The 21,118-nt window shown below is 66.9% G+C and overlaps 1 protein-coding gene across 4 annotated transcripts in view; it reads right to left on the bottom strand.

The window, feature by feature from the left end:
- Positions 1-2,990: 2,990 nt before the first annotated feature.
- Positions 2,991-21,118, bottom strand: part of MEGF6 (multiple EGF like domains 6) — an 86,095-nt gene continuing 67,967 nt past the window's right edge. For 2 of the 4 annotated variants that reach the window (XM_043573600.1, XM_043573602.1), the window contains 29 exons: positions 20,961-21,098; positions 20,434-20,553; positions 19,987-20,109; positions 19,353-19,529; positions 19,065-19,196; positions 18,350-18,478; positions 16,853-16,981; positions 16,020-16,154; positions 15,801-15,935; positions 13,010-13,135; positions 12,298-12,429; positions 12,091-12,219; positions 11,852-11,983; positions 11,205-11,333; positions 10,999-11,127; positions 10,622-10,750; positions 10,064-10,192; positions 9,676-9,804; positions 9,327-9,455; positions 9,092-9,220; positions 8,808-8,939; positions 8,576-8,704; positions 7,854-7,982; positions 6,732-6,860; positions 6,429-6,557; positions 5,987-6,115; positions 5,767-5,895; positions 5,086-5,214; positions 2,991-3,607 (listed from right to left, as the gene is read on the bottom strand). In XM_043573600.1, coding sequence (XP_043429535.1) covers positions 3,543-3,607; positions 5,086-5,214; positions 5,767-5,895; positions 5,987-6,115; positions 6,429-6,557; positions 6,732-6,860; positions 7,854-7,982; positions 8,576-8,704; positions 8,808-8,939; positions 9,092-9,220; positions 9,327-9,455; positions 9,676-9,804; positions 10,064-10,192; positions 10,622-10,750; positions 10,999-11,127; positions 11,205-11,333; positions 11,852-11,983; positions 12,091-12,219; positions 12,298-12,429; positions 13,010-13,135; positions 15,801-15,935; positions 16,020-16,154; positions 16,853-16,981; positions 18,350-18,478; positions 19,065-19,196; positions 19,353-19,529; positions 19,987-20,109; positions 20,434-20,553; positions 20,961-21,098 — 3,740 coding nt within the window. In that variant the 3' untranslated portion in view covers positions 2,991-3,542. Of the gene's footprint in view, positions 3,608-5,085; positions 5,215-5,766; positions 5,899-5,986; positions 6,116-6,428; positions 6,558-6,731; positions 6,861-7,853; positions 7,983-8,575; positions 8,705-8,807; positions 8,940-9,091; positions 9,221-9,326; positions 9,456-9,675; positions 9,805-10,063; positions 10,193-10,621; positions 10,751-10,998; positions 11,128-11,204; positions 11,334-11,851; positions 11,984-12,090; positions 12,220-12,297; positions 12,430-13,009; positions 13,136-15,800; positions 15,936-16,019; positions 16,155-16,852; positions 16,982-18,349; positions 18,479-19,064; positions 19,197-19,352; positions 19,530-19,986; positions 20,110-20,433; positions 20,554-20,960; positions 21,099-21,118 lie in introns of all 4 variants that reach the window. The other 2 variants (XM_043573599.1, XM_043573601.1) reach the window with 2 other exon arrangements.

Consider the following 21,118-nt stretch of genomic DNA (forward strand, 5'->3'; position numbering starts at 1 on the left):
GAGAGTTTCCGGAACAATTCCCATTAGACAACTTCACGGGGCCTTGCAACTCTGGCACCAGCCACCTGGACGGGCATACGGCCAGGCCCTCCCGCGGGCGGCAGCTTCCGTTACTACTTGTGTTTACTGCAGTTGTGGGTTTGTGCAAGTGTATATTTCCACCAGCATCAATCCTGGCATTTCGTATCTTCCCTCAAAACTTACCCACTTTTTAAAAATTCTGTTACTTAGGGGCGCCTGGGTGGCTCGGTCGGTTAAGCGTCCGACTCCGGCTCAGGTCATGATCTCGCGGTCTGTGAGTTCGAGCCCTGCGTCGGGCTCTGTGCTGACGGCTCAAAGCCTGGAGCCTGTTTCAGATTCTGTGTCTCCCTTTCTCTCTGCCCCTCCCCTGTTCATGCTCTGTGTCTCTGTCTCAAAAAAATAAACGTTAAAAAAAATTTGTTTTAATTCTGTTACTTATACGTAATCGTTCTTAACATCATTTTTAGGTCTTCCTCTCTGTTGCGTCTGTAAGTTAGTCCTTCCTCCTGTATCTTCTCTTTGCGTTTAAAAATACTATGAGGGGCGCCTGGGTGGCGCAGTCGGTTGAGAGTCCGACTTCAGCCAGCTCACGATCTCGCGGTCCGTGAGTTCGAGCCCCGCGTCGGGCTCTGTGCTGACAGCTCAGAGCCTGGAGCCTGTTTCGGATTCTGTGTCTCCCTCTCTCTCTCTGCCCCTCCCCCGTTCATGCTCTGTCTCTCTCTGTCCCAAAAATAAATAAAAACGTTGAAAAAAAAATTAAAAAAAAATACTATCAAAGGGCACCTGGGTGGCTCAGCCGGTTGAGCATCCGACTTCGGCTCAGATCATGATCTCACAGTTTGTGGGCTTGAGCCCCGCGTCGGGCTGTGTGCTGACAGCTCGGAGCCTGGAGCCTGCTTCGGATTCTGGGTCTCCCTCTCTCTCTGCCCCTCCCCCGCTCACACGCGCGCGCTCTCTCTCTCTCTCTCTCAAAAATAAATAAAACATTAAAAAAAATTTTTTTAGTATCATCAGCCTTGCTAGTTTTTTTCTTCCTTATTCATCTTCAATGGAATTTTAGGCTTAAGTGCCCCATCATTCTCCACTTGCTGAATGTAAAGTTTATATACACGAATATAAATTCTGTACATAAGAATATAAATATATGAACGTAAGTTTACATGTATACCACGCATGTTAAAGCTTATTAAAATTTTATCATTGCTTGTGTCCTGCTTGCTTAACGTGGTTTTTTTTAAGGAACACGTTAAAATCACCTACCGTCGTTTATTTCTGCTATATGTTATAGTGTCACTTTTACGGATTCCAGAGCCTCTACTGTCTCGTGCATTTATCTGTACACGTATTTATAGAGTCACTGACGATGCTTTCTGCCCAGAAACGTTAAAACTCCTACCCCGGCTTTCTTCTGATTTATTTCGTAAGCTTATGTTTTTGTCCTTCGAGGCAGGTCTTTGACAAAGTACCACGGAATGAGGTCTGACGCAACCCACGGATCAGTGTTTTGATGTCCTTTGTAACCACTTACAAGGCTTTGCTAATCTACTTTCTCACTCTGCTTTATTATTCCTCCTTCTCCACTTTCCACCAGAGATGACATTCCCTCCGGGCAGGAAGTGACCTAGCCTGTTAGCACATGTCTGCACTCAGTTGCGCTCACCTGCCGCTGCGTGGGGCTTGCTGATGTCCCTCCCCACCCCTGCCACACACACTCTCGGGGTCTCTGCTGCCGGCTCAGGGGAATACCTGATTCCGTTACCAGGTCATGCGGGAACCGTGGGGACATCTCACTGCACCTTCCTAGGCTTTCTCTCCTTGCCGGTGAGCGTCCTCTGAGTGCATCTTGAGATCAGGCTTTCGAGGGCTCACCCAGTGGGGACTTGGGAGACCCAAGAAGAACCCTGACTTTGTTTTCCAGACGCTTGAACAGTAACATCAATCTCGAGCGTCATCCGTGCTTTGAAAACAGCACCACGGTCCTCAATTCCCGAGTTTCTGCCGTCAAGTCTGACGTCACCAGGACTTCCCTTCTTTTCTGGGCGTCTTAGAGTCTCTCTTTGCCGGTGATTTTCTTAAAATTCTTGGGATCCTGGCTCTTTTACTTTTGTGTTATGCGTGGAGCGCTTCTGGTCTGAGACGGTTCACCTTCTGGCCGGACTTCTGTTGTTGCTTCCGTCATTTTTTTCCCTCCTTGTTCCAGAACTTCAATTAGAAGGATGTTCACAACCCCCCTTGTTTCTGCTAACCGTCCTCTCCGGTCCCCTGTCCCTGTCCCGTCCCCTCTAGGAGCCTCCCTGCCGCCTCCAGGCGCCGCCCACCCTGCACAGCTCCACCCCCAGCCTTCACGACCGACCGGTCCTCCTGTGACCGCAGCTTCCTGTATCACGTCACCAATCTGTCCCCCCTTGTCCCTCCTGGGACTTTAAGACCTTAACACAGGGGCCCGTCCCTTTGACCTCCTCTGCCACGGGTTGTTCACTAGGTGTCTGCCTAAGGGGACAGGGTGGGTCGCTTCGCTCCATGAGACGCTTTGCCCTGAGGGGATCAGCTAGCTAGGCTGGTGTCGAAGGGAAGGGCAGAGGGGCTACAGCCCCGACCCTAAGTGTCCGGCCTGACCATCTGGGTGCAGCCCACTCTACTGGATGTTCTTCACCCCTCCACCGTTTCCGCTCTGAAGACAGGAGGGGTGGGGTGCCCAGCCTGCCCCCCCCCCACCCTGCCACAGCACCCCTGCCCTCGGGCCAGCCTCCTCCCCGAGGGGCCCACGCACAGACCAGCCCCCTCGTGCCCCTCCAGGGCACCGGAAACCAGGACAAACTCCAACCCTCCTCGTGTGCCAGCCACACCCTGGGGGAGCGGGGCGGGGCCAGACGGGGCCTCCCCGGTCAGGAGGGGATCCCCGTCCAAACACACTCATTGGGCGCGCCCGGGAGGCCAGCACAGTGAGCCCGAAGCAGGGAGCACACAGGTCACAAGGAAGCGACTGCTTCTTCCTTAAATTACTGGGTTTCACATGTACCAGAGTCCCCCACCCAGAGGCCCCTCAGAGCCCCAAGGTCCCGCGTCAGGGTTTCGTGGCGCAGGGGACGGGCAGCCTTCGGTGCCCAGGGTGCGGCGGGCGTGTCCAGCTGCCCATAAATACTTTTACATAAATACAGTGGGCTGCGGCTCCAAGCGAACAGACGGGGCCACAGCGGTCCCAGGGCCTAGCACCAGAAGCACCAGCTCGGGGGGCAGGGGTCCCCTGCCGCACCTGCGCCCACACCTCAGTCCCCACCCGGGGAGGCGGGCTTGCTCAGCACGCACAGCCAGTAGGGCGGGTCCACTCGTCCGGGCTCCTTGTGGCTGGGCCGGCCAGGGCCTCCCTCCCCGTGCCAGCCGATCCTCGCAGAGCGAGGGGCTGCGTGGCTGCACACGGCCCTCGGGGACGAGGCTGCGGCTGGAGTCCTGGCCTACGGGCGCCCTCCTCAGTCGTCGCCAGAGCACCCAGGAGACAGGCCTGCTTGACTGCTGCCTCTGCGCTAGTGTTTCTGTGCCCTGCTGCTGAGCCCAGGTGCTGGTCCGTCAGAGGCTGGTTGCAAGGCCGCTGTAGGGACAGGGGAAGGGAGGGTCAGCCCCGGGGCACGGGGAAACTCTCGACCCGGCCAGTTCTGGGCTCCCACTTCAGGTGTCCCCTCCTGCACCTCCAGCTCCAGGCCGATGAAGGGGAGACAGCCCAGCCCTTCCCCCCCAGCTTCTGCACCGCCCCGTGTCTGAGGTCCAGATTCTGGCCTGCCCGCCACCCTGTGGGGCCTGGGTTATAAGTAATTACATGCACAATCCTCATCCCTCCTCTGGCCTCAGTCTCCTGGTAACAGACCAGTGACACCAGCAAATGCCTCTCTCCCACCTAGGCCTGTAGGGCCCTCCCTCTGCAAATGAAAGCCCCCAGTGCCCCCAGGCCAGTATCACGGAGGGCCGGGAAGAGGGACTTTGAGGCTGGATGGAGAGGGGTTTTACTAGAAGCTAGCCGCTCCACTCCAGGAAAGTGAGCAGGGCCCAGAACTGCAAGGCAGGGAGGCCTCGCCTCTCCTCCTTTCCACCGGGCTCAGGGGTGACACAGGTCCCAGACCCTTGCCACCTGTCCAGGCTGCTAGGACCGCCTAGCAGCGCCTGCGGCGCAATCCCACAGCCGACCACCAGGTGCCGCCGTGGGTGGCGCTGCGTCCCGAGCCGCAGCCCTGCAAGCCCCGCCTCCGCCGCCACGCCCCCACCCCGCCTCCCGTGAGACCCCGCCCCCGGGACTCCCAACACTCCCGGGCCCAGGGCCGCCTCAGAGAGGCTGGAAGGCACGCTTGCACAACATCCGGCCCTCATTTGGGGTTCCCAGCCGAGGACCTGTCTGGAATCCCCACCCAGCCTGGCTCCTGGCTTCACCTGTGTGCACAACCCGTCCGCGCGGGCCCCAGACAGGCCCCAGGCACGACCTTCTCGGCACACACAGCCCTTCCCCTCAGCAGGCTGGGTCTGGGCAAGCTGACCGCGGAACCCCAGGGGCACCGCAGAGCTCTGCCTGCAGAGGCACGTCCCCCCAGGGGGCTGAGGGGCCAAGATGCAGTTCCTGCACCCTCCCTCACTGCCTGGGGGTGCAGGCAGGCACCGACGTGCACAGGGGCATGGGCACGCACCAGCGTGCACACACAGGGGTTAGCATATACATTGTAGCACACGCGCGCACACACGGGCGCACCATCACGCTCTGGTTCACACACGCAGGGCAAGGAGGGGAGGGGTGGAGGGCCAGGTCAGCGGATGCATTCAGCCCTGCCCCAGGGGTTGAGCCCACCCTTGCCGTCTAGGGCCACCGTGGGCGGCTGGCGCGGCAGAACCCGGCCCCACGGTCCGCACCTCGCCCATCAGCAGCCATACGGACAACAGGGGTACCCAGCTGGGATGGTGATGTCCTCGCAGGGGCGCCGTGTGTGGGGAGGAGGGATGGGGCCTGTGCCAGGGGTGGGGCGGACGCCGGGGGTGGGGCTGAGAAGCATGTCGCCCTCCCTCCACCCCCTCGGGAGCCTGGCTCACCTTGCTGGCAGGTGGGCCCAGTGTAGCCGTCCACGCAGTGGCACTGCCCATTGACGGGGTCACAACCGGCCCCAGCTCCGCAGCTACAGCGCAAGGCACAGCCTGGCCCAAAGAAGCCCGGTCTGCAGTCTGCAGGCAGCACGAAGTAGGAGAGACAGGCCTGAGGGTCCGTCCACCTGCCCTGCCCAGGGGACCCAGGCCCTCTGTGCAGGAGCGTGAGGGAGCGGAGGCCCCAGGCCTTGCTTTTCCCGCCCCACGTGAGCTCCCACACCAGAAAGCGCCAGGTACCGGGTACCTGCCCGGCGTCACCACCCCGCTCCCCGCTCGGCCCTGGGGCTGGCAGAGGGGGCCTGGCGGTCAGGGACGCTCCTCCCCGGGTCAAGCTGAGTGCACAACCGTGAGCTCGTGTGTGCGGCCCCTCCTCCGTCCGGGCAGGCTGGTGGATCAGGCAGGTCTCCACCCCGCCCAACCGGGCCTCTGTTCTGGCCAGAGAGCAGAGTGTGGGGCCTTGACGACCCTGAGCAGGAGCCTCATGCTGGGCGCCCCCTCCAGCAGCTGCCCCCCACAGAGGGGGGAGATGTGCCCAGGGCGGAGCACAGCTGAGGCTCCACCTGCACCAGCAGCACTCGCCAAAGGCAGAGACCCACACCTGTGCCCCGCCGAGCGGGACCCCAGACTTACCACGGTCACAGGTGGCCCCTGTGCGCCCTGGGGGGCAAAGGCACTGGCCGGTGACGGGGTCGCAGGGTGCCCCGGCCTCGCAGTCACAGTGCTGGCGGCAGCCCTCTCCAAATGAGCCTGCTTCACACCCTGCTGGGAGGCAGCGGGCTCGGTGTCCCCTCCGGTCCCCGCGCCAGACTGGACAGGGCCAGGGTCGCACGCAGGAGCGCAGAGCACTCACCCCTCTCGCAGAGCTGGCCGTGGAAGCCGGCGGGGCAGAGACACTGGCCGCTGACGGGGTGGCAGGAGGCTCCGTGCTGACACTCACATGCCACCTGGCAGCCAGCCCCGTGGAAGCCAGGGGGACAGGCTGAAGGGGACCCGCGTTAGAGTCCCCACCTCAGTTGGCCCAGAGTGAGCAAAGGGCTTGGTTCCAAGGCTCGCGTCCCCCCTTCCCCCTCCCAGGCCTGGGGAGCTCCCCCATCACGGCTGGGGCTCGGGTGGGAGGTCCGCCGGCTCGCTCGTGACCTCTGGCCTCGGACTCCCACGGTGAGCGGGGCCAGGCCCCAAGCCATCCGCCCCGCCGGGAGGGACGGGGACGGCGGCCATTGCCACGGAAGCCCAGGTGGGCCCTGACGTGGCAGGGGCAGATGCCGGGCAGGGGTCCCCTCCCCAGGACTCACGGTGCTGGCAGGCCTGGCCGTAGAAGCCGGGGCCGCAGCGGCAGGCGCCCGTGGCGGGCTCACAGGTGCCGTTGTTCTGGCACGAGCACTCCAGGCGGCAGGCGGCACCGTAGCGACCGGGAGGGCAGGCTGCGGAGAGAGCGGGGACGTGAGGGGCGGCCCCCCCACACCAGCCTGATTCCAGCGGCCTCGGGAGCCTGGCCCAGACCCGCGGCGGCCCCGAGCCCCACGCTCTCCAGGGGGCCCAGAGCCCCCCCCCCCCCCCCATCGAGGCCCTGGCCCTCCGGCCGCCCGGGAGCTCACCCAGCTCACACCGCGGCCCCGTCCAGCCTAGGCCGCAGGAGCAACTGCCGTTGGTGGCGTGGCACAGGCCCCCGTTTCTGCAGGAGCACGTGTGCTCGCAGCTTATGCCAAACCGGTTCCGAGGACAGCCTGGAGGCAGAAGTCAGGCGCTGCTCACAGCTCTGGCCGGGGCTGGACACGCTCTGGGGACACGTCCCCACCACGTCAGACCTTCCTTCAACAGACGCCTTCTGGGGCCTGCTGGTGCCGGTCTCCACCCCCAGGGACACGAGCGCCAGGGAGTGACACGAGCCGTGTCCTGCTCATTCATCCGTTCTCTCAGTTAGCAAATGCCAGGGCCGGCTGGGCGCCAGGGACGATCAGGACGAAAGGGGCCAGCGGCCTCCAGGGCAGGGGAGTGCCCGCCCAGCTGTCAGGAGGTGGTCAGGGAAGCCTTCCTGGAGGCGGCGGCCCTCCGCACAGGCACACCCTCTGGGCTGAGAAGGAGGCCGGGCTGCCATGCCCTCCGGTGGCCTCTGATTGTAATACGACTGACCGTGGCTGCCGTACTCCCCTGGAGGCGAAGACACAGCCTAGCTACAGCCGGGCCATAAGGCTTATGACTCCTTACTGCCGCTGGTTAAGAATGGGGGTTTGTCACTGACTCCTTGAGGAGGACTAAAGAAAAGCAGAGAGCTCAGATCTACCAGGGTGGGGGGGCCAGGCCAAGGGGCCGTAGCTGTGGCCGTGGGGTCCGGGTGCCATCATGGGCACAAGCCACCCCTGTTCTCCCCCATGCCTCGTGCTCCAGACGTCCCTCTACCTGGGGTCCCTGGCCTCTTGGGCCAGAAGAAAGGGCCAGCGGGACGCTATGCCAAGGGACCATGAGCCAGGAAGCTGGCTCTGTCCTCAGACGAAATAGCTGCTTGACCCCACCTCCCGCCCGCCCACCCTCTGCTGGGAGGGTCCGGGTTGGAATTTGTTCGGCCCCCACGAGCCCCTTGGGATCGCCGGAGACCATCAGCATGAACGTACCACCCGGTTTTGGGGGCCCAGGTCTCCCCTGGGGAACCCATGGCTCCAGCCCATCGGCCCCACTCCCGAGGGCTGACACGGACAGTGGCGGGTGGAGTCCGTGCTCACCGTGCTCACAGTGGAGGCCGGTCCTCCCCGGGGGACAGGTGCAGCTGCCATTCACGGGGTCGCAGGCCGCTCCCTGCCCACACCTGCACACACGCGCACAGCCAGGACCGAAGCGGCCCTGTGGACAGGCTGCCGGGAGGAGACAGGAGGGTGGCCACCGCTGCCGGCTGCCCTTCTCTCTGCCACGTCGGCCCAGGGACGGGAAGGGGCAGGGGGAGCCCTGTGTCTGGCCCGGACGGGGCGGAGGCGACCTCCTCCCGTGCCCCCGCCCGCCCTGGCATCTCCCCTCTACCCACGGGTCTGCTGGGGGCCAGGCCTGCTCTGAGGCGACAGTGACTCACTGATGCCCCCACCCCACCCCCACCAGCCCAGCCAGGCTCCCGGATGGGCGGGAAGTCCCCACATGACTCAGAGAAAGGCACTTTTCTCAGCTGGATGCCTGGCTGGCCTCTGCACAGAGGTCCACAAGCCCCTGCTGGGCGTGGCTGGGGGGCCTGGGGTGGGGGTGGGGGGGAGAGTGGGGACAGGTGAAGGGGACAGAGTTGACCGGCAGGGACACGGGGGTCACACTGACACCCCCCACCTTAGCCCAGCCTGGGGCCAGCAGGAGAATCGGGGGCGGGGAGGGGGGGGCAGATGGTCAGGGGCCCTGCCCACTGAGGCACAGAGGGCAGCCACCCCCTCCCTCAGCCAGCCACCCAGCCCTCGCCCCAACCACTCACCCAGGCTGCAGTCGGCCCCAAGGAACCCAGCAGGGCAGAGGCAGGCGCCGGTGGCCGCATCACAGGAGCCCCCGTGGAGACACCCGCACGGCTGCTCACAGCCGGGTCCAAACCGCCCAGGGGGGCACCCTGCGAGGACAGGGGCCGTTGCCAGGGGCCAGGAGCTGGGCCGGGCCCGCGGCAGTGCGCAGCCCTCCCAAGGACGGCCCGGCGGGCGGCCCGGCGCACTCACGCTGCCGGCAGCCGGAGCCATGGTAGCCAGCGGCACACGTGCAGGTCCCCAGGGCGGGGTGGCAGGTCTGGTTCTCGCTGGGACAACGGCACTTCTGCCCACAGCGCTCCCCAAAGGTGCCTGGCGGGCAGGCTGGGGCGCAGGCGGAGGTCGGTCCCGGCCCGGCTCGGGAGCCTCCTCCGTCCGCCCCAGAGCCGCCCCCCTGCAGAGCCCCCCCCCCCACCGTGGGGGTGCCGCTCCAGGGGGACGCACAGCCCCGTGCCCGCCCGGGCGGGGTCACCTACCCTGCTCGCAGCTGGGCCCCGTGAGGCCCGCTGGACAGCGACACTCCCCGGTGACGTGGTGGCAGGCGGCGCCCGGCGGGCACTGGCAGCGCTGGCCACAGTCCTTTCCGAACCGGCCACGCGGGCAGGCTGCGGGAAGCCATGTGCTGGGGTGGCAGGGAGCCCCGGGGCCGGCGCGGGCCCACCCCCACCCGAGCAGCGGGGCCCCCGGGTGCGGCGGCGCCGAGGGGCTCACCGTTCTCACACTGCGAGCCCCTCCATCCCGGGGGGCAGAGGCAGGCCCCCGTGACGTGGTGACAGGTGGCTCCCCGCCGGCAGGCACAGCGCTCCTCGCAGTGAGCCCCAAACGTGCCTTCGGCACAGGCTGCAGGCAGAGGGCTGGGTCGGGCTCCGGGGGTTCAAGCGGGGCCCCCCCAGCCCTCCCACAGGAGACCCCTGGGAGCTCAGACAGCCGCCCCTGCCCCCACCTGCCAAGTAACCCCTCACCGGGCCCTCCACCCTGCAGGGAGGCTGAGGCCAGCCCCTGATGGGCCCAGAGGGACCCCCGGACTTCCCCCAACTGGCCCCCAATCTGGCCCACTCACGGCTCTGACACTCGTCCCCGGTCCAGCCGGCTGGGCAGAGGCAGCGGCCTGAGTACCGGTCACAGAGGCCACCGTTGAGGCACCTGCAGCTGTGTTGGCAACCGGCCCCGAAGCGTCCCGGGAGACATTCTGCAGGGTACAGTGCTCCGGGAGTGCCCTGTGCCCCCCGCGTCCAGGAGACCCCCACCCCGCCCAGGGCCTTGCACCCCACGTCGAGGAGAGGTGCCTGGGGCTGGTCACACTACGGGTCTGGGCCACAGCCCCCAGCAGCAGGAAGCCGCCTCTGCCCACGGACGTCGGGCAGGGGGGGGGGCGTGCCAGGACACTCGGGGCACCCACCCCGGACCCCGGGTCCCTCCTCCTCCTCTACCGCCTGACCCGTGCTCACCCTCCTCACAGGCTGGGCCACCCCAGCCCTCTGGGCACGTGCAGTGGCCTGAGACAGGGTCACAGGTGCCCCCGTGCTGGCAAAGGCAGGAATGTTGACAGTTCTCGCCGTAGAGGCCTGAGGGGCAGGCTGGGGGGGGGGGGGGGGGCGGACAGCACCCCACCAGTCAGCCCAGCAGGGCCAACGCCTCTCCCCTGTCGAGGGCTGGCCCTGGTGGTTCTGTGCTTTCCAGCCACCCCAAAACCCAACACCAGGCTCTGTGGGGAGGACCTCCCCCAGGGCTGCATGTAAGATAACCTGCCCCAGGCCACCCCGGGCCCCCAACCCACCTCGGGGGGGCTCGGCACCCTCCTGCTGCCCCCAGGTGCTGCGGGCCCCGTGGGGGTGTGACAGGCCCCGGTCCTCCCTGCCCGTCGCTCCCGGTGAAACCCGCGTCACCGGCATCCCATGCCCACGTGACCCTGCACGGCTCATCGAAGGGCTGACACAATCCTTGGTTCCAGACTCCCCGGGGTGGGACTGTTTGCTCCTAAAGGACCCCTCCTCGGGAGGGCTTACCCTCCAGGCACGTGGGGCCCATCCAGCCAGGGCCACAGCGGCACTGTCCATGGACAGGGTCACAGGAGGCCCCGTTGAAGCAGGTGCAGGCTTGGCTGCAGTTGTGTCCGTAGGAGTGGGCTGGGCAGGCTGCAGGACAGGGGACAGTCAGGGGTCTGGGGAGCGGCCCTGGCCGGGGCTGCAGCAGATCCGGGGCAGCTGGGCACAGGCAGGGTGGCCACAGAGACCAACATGCTGGCCCTTGTGGGCAAAGGCAGCGTTTCCCAGGTGGCCACCGGGCAGCGTCGAACACCCAGGAAGAGGCCCTAGACGCGAGTCTCGCTCAGTGGACCCGGCCCCCCTCCCATAGCCCCCGGGGCTGCCTGGGCCTCTCGTACCCTGGGCACAGCGGGGGCCCCGGCGGCCGGCGGGGCAGAGGCAGGAGCCGCTCACGGAATCGCAGGAGGCTCCGGCGACACAGTCACAGACGCCACGGCAATCCAGTCCAAAGAAGCCCGCCGGGCAGGCTGCGGAGAGCGGGCGGTGATGGGAGACAGCCAGGAAACGGGGCCCACCGCCAGCCCCGGCCCACGGCCCAGCTCACCACGTTCACAGAAGGTTCCCCTCCAGCCGGCCGGGCAGGTGCAAGCCCCGCTGACGTGGTCACAAGCTGCCCCGTGCTCACACTGGCACCGCCGCCCACAGCCCGGCCCGAAGTAGCCCTGGGGACACCCTGAGCCGTGCAGCCCCCGCCCAGCATCAGCCGGAGGTGGGGAGACACTGACAGACACCTGCCTGTGCCTCTGCCACCCGAGCTGAGGGACGGGACCACGGGGCAGTCCCCCAGGGGCTCATCTACCTGCCTCCACCCCCTCCCTGCCCAGCCAGCTAAGGACTGAGCCCCCAGGAGAGGAGCCCCAGGCATGACTTTGGACCCCCTGGGCCCAGCTGTAGGGGAGCACACGCAGAAGGTCGTGGCCCTTGGTGCCCCCCTCCTCCGGGTGCCCCGTGGGGTGCAACAGACCCCACCTCTCCCTGTCTGCTGCTCCAAGTGTGCCTGTATCTCAGGCCCAGGTATATGGGGGCTGCCTGGGCCCAGCAGGGCAGGGGGAGCTGGGGGGGCAGGGGGAGCTGGGGGGCAGGGGGAGCTGGGGGAGGGGACCCCTGCCTGTCCCAGGACTAGGGCCCCCAGCACGTGGGTGCATGCACGCACATGCGTGGGAGCATGGCTGTGGGCGGGCCAGGACTCACGCTGCTCGCACCGCAGGCCCGCGTAGCCGGCCTCACACGCACACAGGCCGCTGACCGCATCGCAACTCCCGTGGCCGACACTGCAGCTGCAGGTGTAGCTGCAGTTGGGTCCCCAGTGGCCGCTGTCGCAGGCTGCAACACAACCCAGGTCAGCCCGCACAGGCCCGGCAGAACCCGCGAGCATCCCGTCTCCTCCTCGCCCCCCCCAACCCCCGGCCCCAGGCCCCGGGCCCACACACCTCTCTGGCAGCTGAGGCCGGTCCACCCGGGGGCACAGCTGCAACGTCCGGTCACCGGGTGGCAGTGCCCGTCATTGGCACAGGAGCACCTCATCTGGCAGCCGGGCCCAAACCAGCCCGCCGGGCACGCTGCAGGACGAGGAAGCGTGAGCGGTGGATGGGGCCGCCCGGGCTAGGGTCTGAGGTCGGGGGGGACATGGGACTCACCGTCCTGGCAGCGGCTGCCCGTGTAGCCGGGGCGGCACAGGCAGGCTCCGGTCGCGGGCTCGCAGACGGCACCGTGCTCACACGCGGGGCAGATCTCCTGGCAGCCCGGCCCCCAGCGGCCTTCGGGACAATCTAGCCCCCCCCCCCACCACAGCCAGTCAGTCTCCCCGGGGGGCCTTGCTGGCCCGGGGGAGCACGGTACCGACCCTGTGTCCCAGCCTAGCGGTGGCACCAACTGAGCCGGCCCAGGGGAGGGAGAGGAACGGGTCATGGGAGCCCCCGGCCCCTCCTTGGGCTGCGGGCTGCAGAGGACCACCCCCAAAGAGGAGCCCCTGCCCCAGGACAGCTCAACAGGCAAAATGGGGAGTGCATCAGAGAGGCTGGGAGACCCCCATAAGCCGGCAGCCCAGAGGGCACAGCGCCGCCCGCAGGGAGGGCAGGCGGCTCGGCTGGCCGGTCCGTCGCCGTGGCTGACGGGCTCCTGGTGCACGGAGGTCAGCTCGGTCCCCACCCCCAGACCCAAGCATGATTCTGCGTGGGGTCTCAGCTGCTGAGGATGGGGCCGGGGTCTGCAGGCCTCCGGGGCGGGGGCCAGGGCTGGGGGTCCCCAAATGCAGTTGGGGCCGGGGTCCCCAAACACGGTCCGGGCTGGGACCACCCAGCCTTGTGCAGCGCAGGGGGGAGGGGATCTCAGAACACTGCTACCACTCACCTGCCCCACAGTCGTCCCCAGTCCTCCCCGGAGGGCACTGGCATTGCCCCGTGACCCGGTCGCAGGGTGCCCCCCCACAGGAGCAGGAGCCCGAGCAGTTCACACCGAACGTCCCCTCCGGGCACTCTGCAGGAAGGAACAGGTAGGTGGGGCCTCGGCAACCCCCTACCCCAGTGGGGCTGCTGGGCACAGCCAGAGTCCCCTGGGTGACCATGGTGGTCATAGGAACAGGCAGGGCACAGAGCACGCCGGCAGGGAGGAGCCTGCTCGGGCTGACCGCGCACGGGGTAGGTGGGGGCAGGGGGCGCAGGGAGGACTCTGCAGGCCCCCAAGCACACTGAAGCTGGAGGCAGTTCTGCCCTCCTTCCTCCCCCCTCCCCGCCCGCCAGGAAGCCCAGGACAGGCGTGGCCCCGTCTCAGATCCTCAAAAGAGTAAGGGCTGGGGTGAGGTGGGGGTCTACACACACCACTTTACCCCCCCGCTGTGGCCCTCTCCCGGCAGGATGGGGGCTGCCGTGGTAGCCAGACACATTAGGAGGGTGGGGGGGGGGCCTCCCAGAGTCCTGAGGCCCCCTCCTCCTCTGCCCAGCAGATGGGCAGCAAGACCCTGGGGGAAGAGCCAAGACCAGGGAGAGAGAGCCTGCTGAGGGCGAAGACGCCGGGCTCTGCGGGTGCAGGTGCTGGGAGCCTCTGCACCCTCCCCAAGAGAACACGCGGAGCCCAGGGCACCCTAAGCCTCCAACCAGCCTGGGCACGGCCTCCCCCACACCGCACAGTAACCCTGGGCCCCCCTGCAGCTCTGCCCCTTGCCGCAGGAAAGCTCTGGCAGGCCCAGGAAGGAGGGCGCAGCCCTTGGAGGGGACGGGCCGTGGGGCCGAGCTCCACGCCCAAGGAATCAAAAAGCGCCCTTGGGGGAGTGGAGAGCAAGCACCCTGCCCTGGGGCAGAGTGTCGGAGGGGTGGGTGGAGTCCCTGGAGGGGGCTCTGGGACTGAGGACACATCTGCGGACCCTTGTCCTGAGGGCCCGTCCTGGGCGGGGCGCGCACCCGCCTCCCCCCGCCCCCGGGGCAAGGGCACCTGAGCAGGACCGGAGGCGCACACGGGCAGCCGCGCAGTGGGGACCAGGGGACGGAGGCCGGTGACGGCACCAGCTGAAGCTGTCCCGTGGGGCCTCAGGGGGCCCGGCAGACACGCATTTGGGGTGGTAAATCTCTCCAGACCGACAGGAGTGGGGAGCCCATCACTCCCAAAAAAATATGCATGGCATTTCCTGTGCTGCATCCTTAGGGCGCAAGAAACTATCAAAGAGAAAAGGGAAAGAAACAAGGAAACCCAGCAGAGAAGGGCTCCAGGTGACGGTGTCCGGAGAGACCTCCTGCCCCTCCCTGGGGCAGCTGCCCAAGTGTGTGCTGTGCTCACAAGTACTCCCGTGAGTGTCCAGTGGGGTGGGGGGAGGCAGAGAGAAGAGTCAGGGGTCCCCAAGGCAAGTCTGTGACTCGCTGAGCTCTGCAGGGGCTTGTAGGACAGGAGAGCAGATGTGTGCAGCTACTAAAGACCTCCAGACACCGCAGAGCCCCTTGGGGTGCACAGGGGGTTGGGGGTCCAGGCTGGGTTCCCAGCCCCCCCCCCCACACTCCTCCTGGACCCCTGGGACCTGAGAGCTCTGCGAGATCATCACCTTGGCCTCTAGGACCACCCCTCTAGAGAGACCTGGCCTGGTGCACAGGGAGACACTGACTCATCTCAGGCTGGGTAGTGGCCTCCAATCCCCTCCTTGTTCCTGGGACGGGACAGGCCAAGACTAGGGGGAGCTCGAGCCAGCCAGTCCCCCCCCCCCAAAGAATGCTCACACCAGTGGACCGCTCAGGCAGGGCAAGTCCCCATCCACTTGGGCCAACAGGTGCAAACAGTGCTCACACCATGTGCTCTGGAAGGTCCCCACGTGTCCACACCCCAAGAGTAGGGCTGGGCAGCCCCAGGACCCACGCAGGGGGCTTTCTTCCTCCTCATCTGCCTGTGGCGTGTGAGCACCAGAGGGGCCTCCAGCCTCGCCCACCGCTCTGCCCATGTCCTTCACCGCGTGGCCAGGGCAGCCGTGCGGGGGGCCTTCTGTCACTCACCACGCTGCACTTCCAGCCCAATATTGTGATTCAAGTCGCCCCTGAAGGAGCAGCTGCCAGGGTCCCGCACTCAGACCCACCGTGAGGGAGCTGCCCCGGGTCCCCCAGACTCAGACCCCCCAGGACGGAGCTGTCCCAGGTCCCACACTCAGACCCACTGGGACGGAGCTGCCCTGGGTCCTGCAGGCTCAGACCCACCGGGATGGAGCTGCTCTGGGTCCCCCAGACTCAGACCCACCGTGAGGGAGCTGTCCCGGGTCCCACAGGCTCAGACCCACCAGGACGGAGCTGTCCCGGGTCCCACACTCAGACCCACCGCGAGAGAGCTGCCCCGGGTCCCCCAGGGCTTAGACCCACCGGGATGGAGCCCCCAGCACACTGAACACGTTCTAGCTGACCAGTGGAGGGGCAGACCCCTTCCCTGGGCCAGGCCCCGAGCACAGACTTACTCCTGCCCCAGCAGCCCTGACAGGTGCACCGGGACCAGCAGACCAGTGCCGAGTCACCCCTGCATGACCAGGGCGGGGCCACGGCAGGTGCAAGTGCCACGGGGCCAGGCTGGCGGCTTCACTCCACCTCCTGCTCCGGTCACTTCTGGGGCCCAGTGCCCGGCGCAGGCAGGTGACCCCCACCCTACCCGACCCTGGGCGCCCCTCGGGCTGGCCACTGACCTTGGTCACAGTCCTTCCCCCAGTAGCCGGCGGGACACTGCTTCCCACACTGGCCGCTGACGGGGTCACAGGCCACGCCCTGAGGGCAGGCACATGCCTGCAGGCACCCCGGCCCGAAGAAGCCTGGCTCGCACTCTGCAGGGGGGCAAGGAGAGAGGGGCCTGCAGGGTCGGCCAGGCTGGGGCCCTTCCCCCCCCCCCCCGCACCCCCTGCACTCACCGTCCTGACACCGCTCGCCCCTGAAGCCCGCTTTGCAGGAACAGCTGCCGTCTCTCCGGTCACACGCAAGCGTGTTCCGCTGCTCGCACTGACACTCCTCCGAGCAGCCCGGCCCGAAGGCCCACGGAGGACAGGCTGCAGCCACAGAGCCCACGTGAGAGCCTGGCCACCTGCACGGGCCACCCCCTCCTGGGTCCCAGCTCTCCAGCTCCCGCTCACTGACACGTGTCCGTGGGAGCCGCGCAGGGCGGTCCTGCCCTCCTAGCCGCTGGTGTCCCAGGGGGCTGCGACCCGCTTGCCCGTTGTATAGATGAGAGACGGTCTCGGCAGAGTGTGGGTGCGTGCCTGGGGTCCCACCACTTCCCAGCCGGGAGACCCTCGGACTCCCGGTTCCTCCCCTTTCAATGATCCTTCTACAGGGGAACGTGGAGAGCTCCCCGGTGAGGTCGGCTCATCGTCACCCACCTTTGCTCCAGGGCCCACCAGGGAGGGGTGGCCCCGCTGGGGACTCAGGACTCCCCCTGGCTGCCAGAGAACCCCAAAAGCCAAGGTGAGCCCGTGCCCCGTTCAGAGGGAAGCCAGTCCACCCACTAGCCCGGTTGGGGCCGGGAGGTAACGGGAGACACCCTGAAAGCCAGCGCAGTTCAGAGGACGAGGCTCTGAGCCCACAGCCCCGGGGGCGGACCCCACATCCCAGCCGGGGGGGCCTCGCCAGCCCTGCATCGTCATCTGCAGGTGGTGACGCCACACCCAAGCCTCAGCACAGGCAGCAAGGCACAGAAGGAGCCCTCGGCCATCCCCTTGGGCGCAGGCAGCCAGGGCGGGGGACTCACCCAGGTGGCAGAAACGGCCGTAGAGCCCCGGGTCGCAGAGGCAGGCCCCATAGAGGCGGTGGCACCGGCCACGATTGGCACAGTGGCACTTCTTGTGGCACTGCTTGCCGTAGAAGCCCTTGGGGCAGCCTGGGGGAGGCAGGGCCTGCTGAGTGACCCCCTAGACATGCCCTCATGCCGTGGAGATGCTCCCGGGGGCCCCAGTGCCTAGCACAGGAGCTAGGAGTGGCCCGGGCCACTGGGGCAGAGGGCTCTGGTGCCACCAGCAGTCAGAGGACTCTGCACCCCAGACAGTGAGGGGCCCGGGGGGCAGGCAAGGGCACCATGAGGACAGGGCAGACACAAGATGAGCCATACATATGGCCATCTGCCCTGGCTGGCCCGTCTCCCCAGCATCTGTGGCCTGGAGGATGGCCCGGGGTGCAAAGCCAAGGACATTCTTCAGCATACGCGTGGGATGCACAGAGACTCCCCCGATCTCCTATGCCCCATCCACATCTACAGCATCCTGACTTCCGTCCCTCAGTGGTCACCTAGCCTAACCTCTGGCCCTCAGGGAAGGAGGGACACACAGCCCCAACCGGCTGTCTAAATCCCCAGGATCTGCAGGTGAGAACCCCCCTTGGTTATCCAAGTGGCCTAATCCCCTGAGTGTCCTTAAAAGGGAAAGGAGAGGAAAGCTGGAGATGGGAAGACGGAGGCAGAGGCTAGAGGGATGCAGCCCCGGGCCCTGGAGCGCCCGGAGTCCAGGAATCTTATGCGGGGGCCGCAGAGCCCTCCCACCCGAGGACTGGCCTGCCAGCCTCTCCCAGGACTGGTGCACTCTCCCCACAGGACCCCAGCAGAGGCCCAGGTCTCTGGGGAACCACGCCACACCACGCCACAAGCAAAAGCAAACAATGCGAGCCGTTCACGTGCCAGGAGCCCCGTGGGTCTGTTCAGGGCCCACACACGCCCTGAAGCCTCGAATGGGGGGGGCAAAGCCCCAGGGATGGCTTCCAGTGACTAAAACTACCCCCCTTACTAAGGCAGGAAGTTCACGCACTAGCTACGTTCTGCGGCAAAAGAGGCAGAATTTTAAAGGCCTGCAGACTTAAAGGCAAAGCGTTTTTGGAAGCTTATTTATATAGACTCTTGAATTCCTTCAAAAATGTTGATGCTTCACAGTTAGGAAGGATGTTAGCGTCGTCCCATGCAATGATGGGCCCAGGCACGTTCCCTCGTGCAAATCCCACTAAGCCACCAGGAGTCTGCTTGAATGCTTCCAGGAACGGACAGCTCACTATCTTCCAGGGGAACCCATTCTGAAAGGGCTGTTTTCCTGCCAAGTCTTCACCATCAGCTCTACTTGGGCCCCAGGCAAAGCTCGCATCCACACGGCCGCCTTCCCCACTCCCCACTCCCCACTCCCGCGGGAGGCAGGTGGCTAAGAGAAAGCCGGGAGGCCAGCTGGGAGGCCGTGTCCCATCCCCTCCACCCCAGGAGGGCTGCACCCACCGTCCTCACAGTGGGCTCCAGAGACGCCAGGGGGGCAGCGGCAGGCCCCCGTCGCGGGGTGGCAGGTCCCCCCGTTCTGACAGCTGCAGGACGAGCTACAGTTCCTCCCAAATGTGTCTGGGGGACAAGCTGCGGGCGGTGACAGCAACGCACCAGGGTCACCGGCTGCAGAAGCACTGTGGCCCCAGGAGCCCCTCTGGAGACACCGAGGCGCCTCCCGGGGTGTGAGCCCCCCAGTTCGGAAGCACCTGTGCCCCAGGCCCGGCCACGACACACGGCAGACATCACTAATCGATCACCACACTCCCTCCCTCTAAACCCCAGTACGTGCACCTCCTGTGCGGTGCTCTCAGCAGGCAAACCCTCGGGGACAGTCACCACGGCCCTGAGACCGCCCACCCACGTGCACCTGAGAGGGGCTGGTCACCGGGTGGGGGCTGGGACAGCAGGTCTCAGAGGCACTTCCAGTACCAACTCGCTGTGCGGCCTGGGTCGTGGCTGGTCCCGCCCACCGGCGGCACCCCGTCAGACCCCCTGCCGCCTGGGCTGCCGCCCCGCTTGCCCCTGCCAGTCCCCGAGGCCCCCTGGCACCTAGAGCAGCGCCTGGCTGGACGCTGCACCTGGAGGGAACGCGGCAACGGGTAGGCCCTGGGGAACAACCCCCCTCCCCCGGCCCAGGGTGGCTGCCCGCAGGACCCCGCCCCCGAGGCCTCACTCTCATTGCAGATGAGCCCGGTCCAGCCCTCAGGGCAGTCACAGCCGTCCAGGCCCGGGAGGCAGGTGGCCCCGTTCCTGCAGTCATCACAGGTGAGACTGCAGTCCTGGCCGAAGGAGGCATCTAGGCACACTGGAGGCAGACCGGCAGAGAGAGGTCAGGGCCCACGTGGTCCGGCCAGGCTCAGCAACCCCCCCCCACCACACTGTGCAAACGAGACCCCAGGGCGGGTGGCGGCTGGGCCGCCGTCCCCGACAGCAGAGCCCCCACGGCTGGGCCCGCCCGCACCGAACTTCTCCAGCAGCGTGTGCTCGCCCCGGGCCTCCACCGCTGCTGCCTCCTCCTGGGCCCCCACGTAGTCATCCTGGAAGAGGTGGGGCAGCTCGTCCTGGAGCACCGCGACGTGTGGGAGGGGCCGCACGAAGGGCAGCTGGCCGTCCAGGTCCGCCTCAGGTACCTCCAGGGCTGGCGGGGGCACAAAAGCCCCTTAGCCCCTGCCACCCTCCTGTCCCGGACTCCCCCGCCCCTCAGTGCCCAGAGGCAGCTCCCACCCCCTGGGGCCCCACCTATAGCCCCTGCTGCACCCCGCCTCAGCTCGATGGCAAGGGGACGTCCCAGCTGTACTCCTGACCAGGGGCAGCAGGGGCAAAGGGGGGGGGGGGGCAGGGGCGGTCTCTTCCCTTGGACGCCGTCCTCGGTCCCTCTCTGACCGGAACTGGACCACCCCGGACCCCTGGGCAAACCCCTGCCCTGGCGGAGGCCTGTCTGACCAGCCCCTTCCCCAACACCGCTGCCCCCAGCTTGTCCCACAGCCAGAGGCAGGACTGAGGTGGGCTCTACCTGGCCAGGACGGGGGTGCATGGGGGCATAAGGGACAGGTGCCTAGAAGGCAGGGTCCCTGCGGTGACAGGCAGGGACTCACGGGCACAGCCTCGACGGTCCTCGTCCAGCCGGAAGCCGGCCTCACAGGAGCACTGGAAGGAGCCGGCCAGGTTGGTGCAGTGGTGCTCACAGCCGCCGCGGCCGGACGCGCACTCGTCCACGTCTGCGGGCAAACCCGGGGCTGCTGGGCCTGTCCCGGGGGGCCTCGGGGTTGGCCCACCCCCGGCTCCGCCCACCGGACTGAGGTCAGGGGCATGCGTGACGGAGGATGACTGCGTCACAGCCGTCCCCCCACCTCCAGCGTCAGGGGGACAGCAGACGCCTGCCCGGGGGGGGGAGGCCGGGCCAGGAGCAGGCGGGGGTGCGCAGCCCGGGAGCGAGACACGGCTGGCCGGGGGTGGGGGCGGCAGGCAGGGCAGCCAAACCCGGGTCCCCCTTGGGGGGTCCCCCCGGTCCCGCCCCGGCCCCCCAGCGGCCCCCGGCTCACCCTCGCAGCCACAGCCGTCGGCGCTGAGCCGGTAGCCTGCGTAGCAGCCACACTCGTACCCGCCGGGGCTGTTGCTGCAGACCTGCTGACAGCACGGCGAGTCCGCACAGTCGTCCACGTCTGCAGGGCGCACACAGGGCCGCTGGCACCGCCTGCACGCACCCCTGCACGCGGTCACACGCACCCACGCACCTCCCCGGCCTTGCACGCGCACGCACACACACACACACACACACACGGGACACGTGCCCCGGCCCCAGGGCCACCCCGCCGGCTGTGGGGGCCAGACTGGGGGTCGCAGTGGGGGTGAGGAGTCCACCTGGCGGCACGGGGGGCGGGGGGCGCTTAACCAAGTGACCGAGCGGATGGGGGCCGAGGGGGCCCAGTACCGCCTTTCCCAGGCCCGCCCTCGGCCACCACCCCCGGCCCGGGGCAGAGCGAGCAGGACGGAGGGGAGCACGGGGGCATGCCGAGTCACGGCAGCCAGCAGTGCGCAGACCGGGGGCGTGTGCGGGGAGCCCGCGCACCGATGCACGTCTTCTGGTCCTGGTCCAGCTCGTAGCCACGGGGGCAGCTGCACAGGGGCCCCGCGCTGCTGTGGCTGCAGCCGTGGGAGCAGCCCCCATTGCCGGCCTCACAGCTGTTCACAATCTCCATCTCGATCCCTGCAGTGACACCCGCCACC

Source organism: Prionailurus bengalensis, chromosome C1 (genome assembly GCF_016509475.1).
Source record: "Prionailurus bengalensis isolate Pbe53 chromosome C1, Fcat_Pben_1.1_paternal_pri, whole genome shotgun sequence".
In the NCBI taxonomy this organism is placed as follows: domain Eukaryota; kingdom Metazoa; phylum Chordata; class Mammalia; order Carnivora; family Felidae; genus Prionailurus; species Prionailurus bengalensis.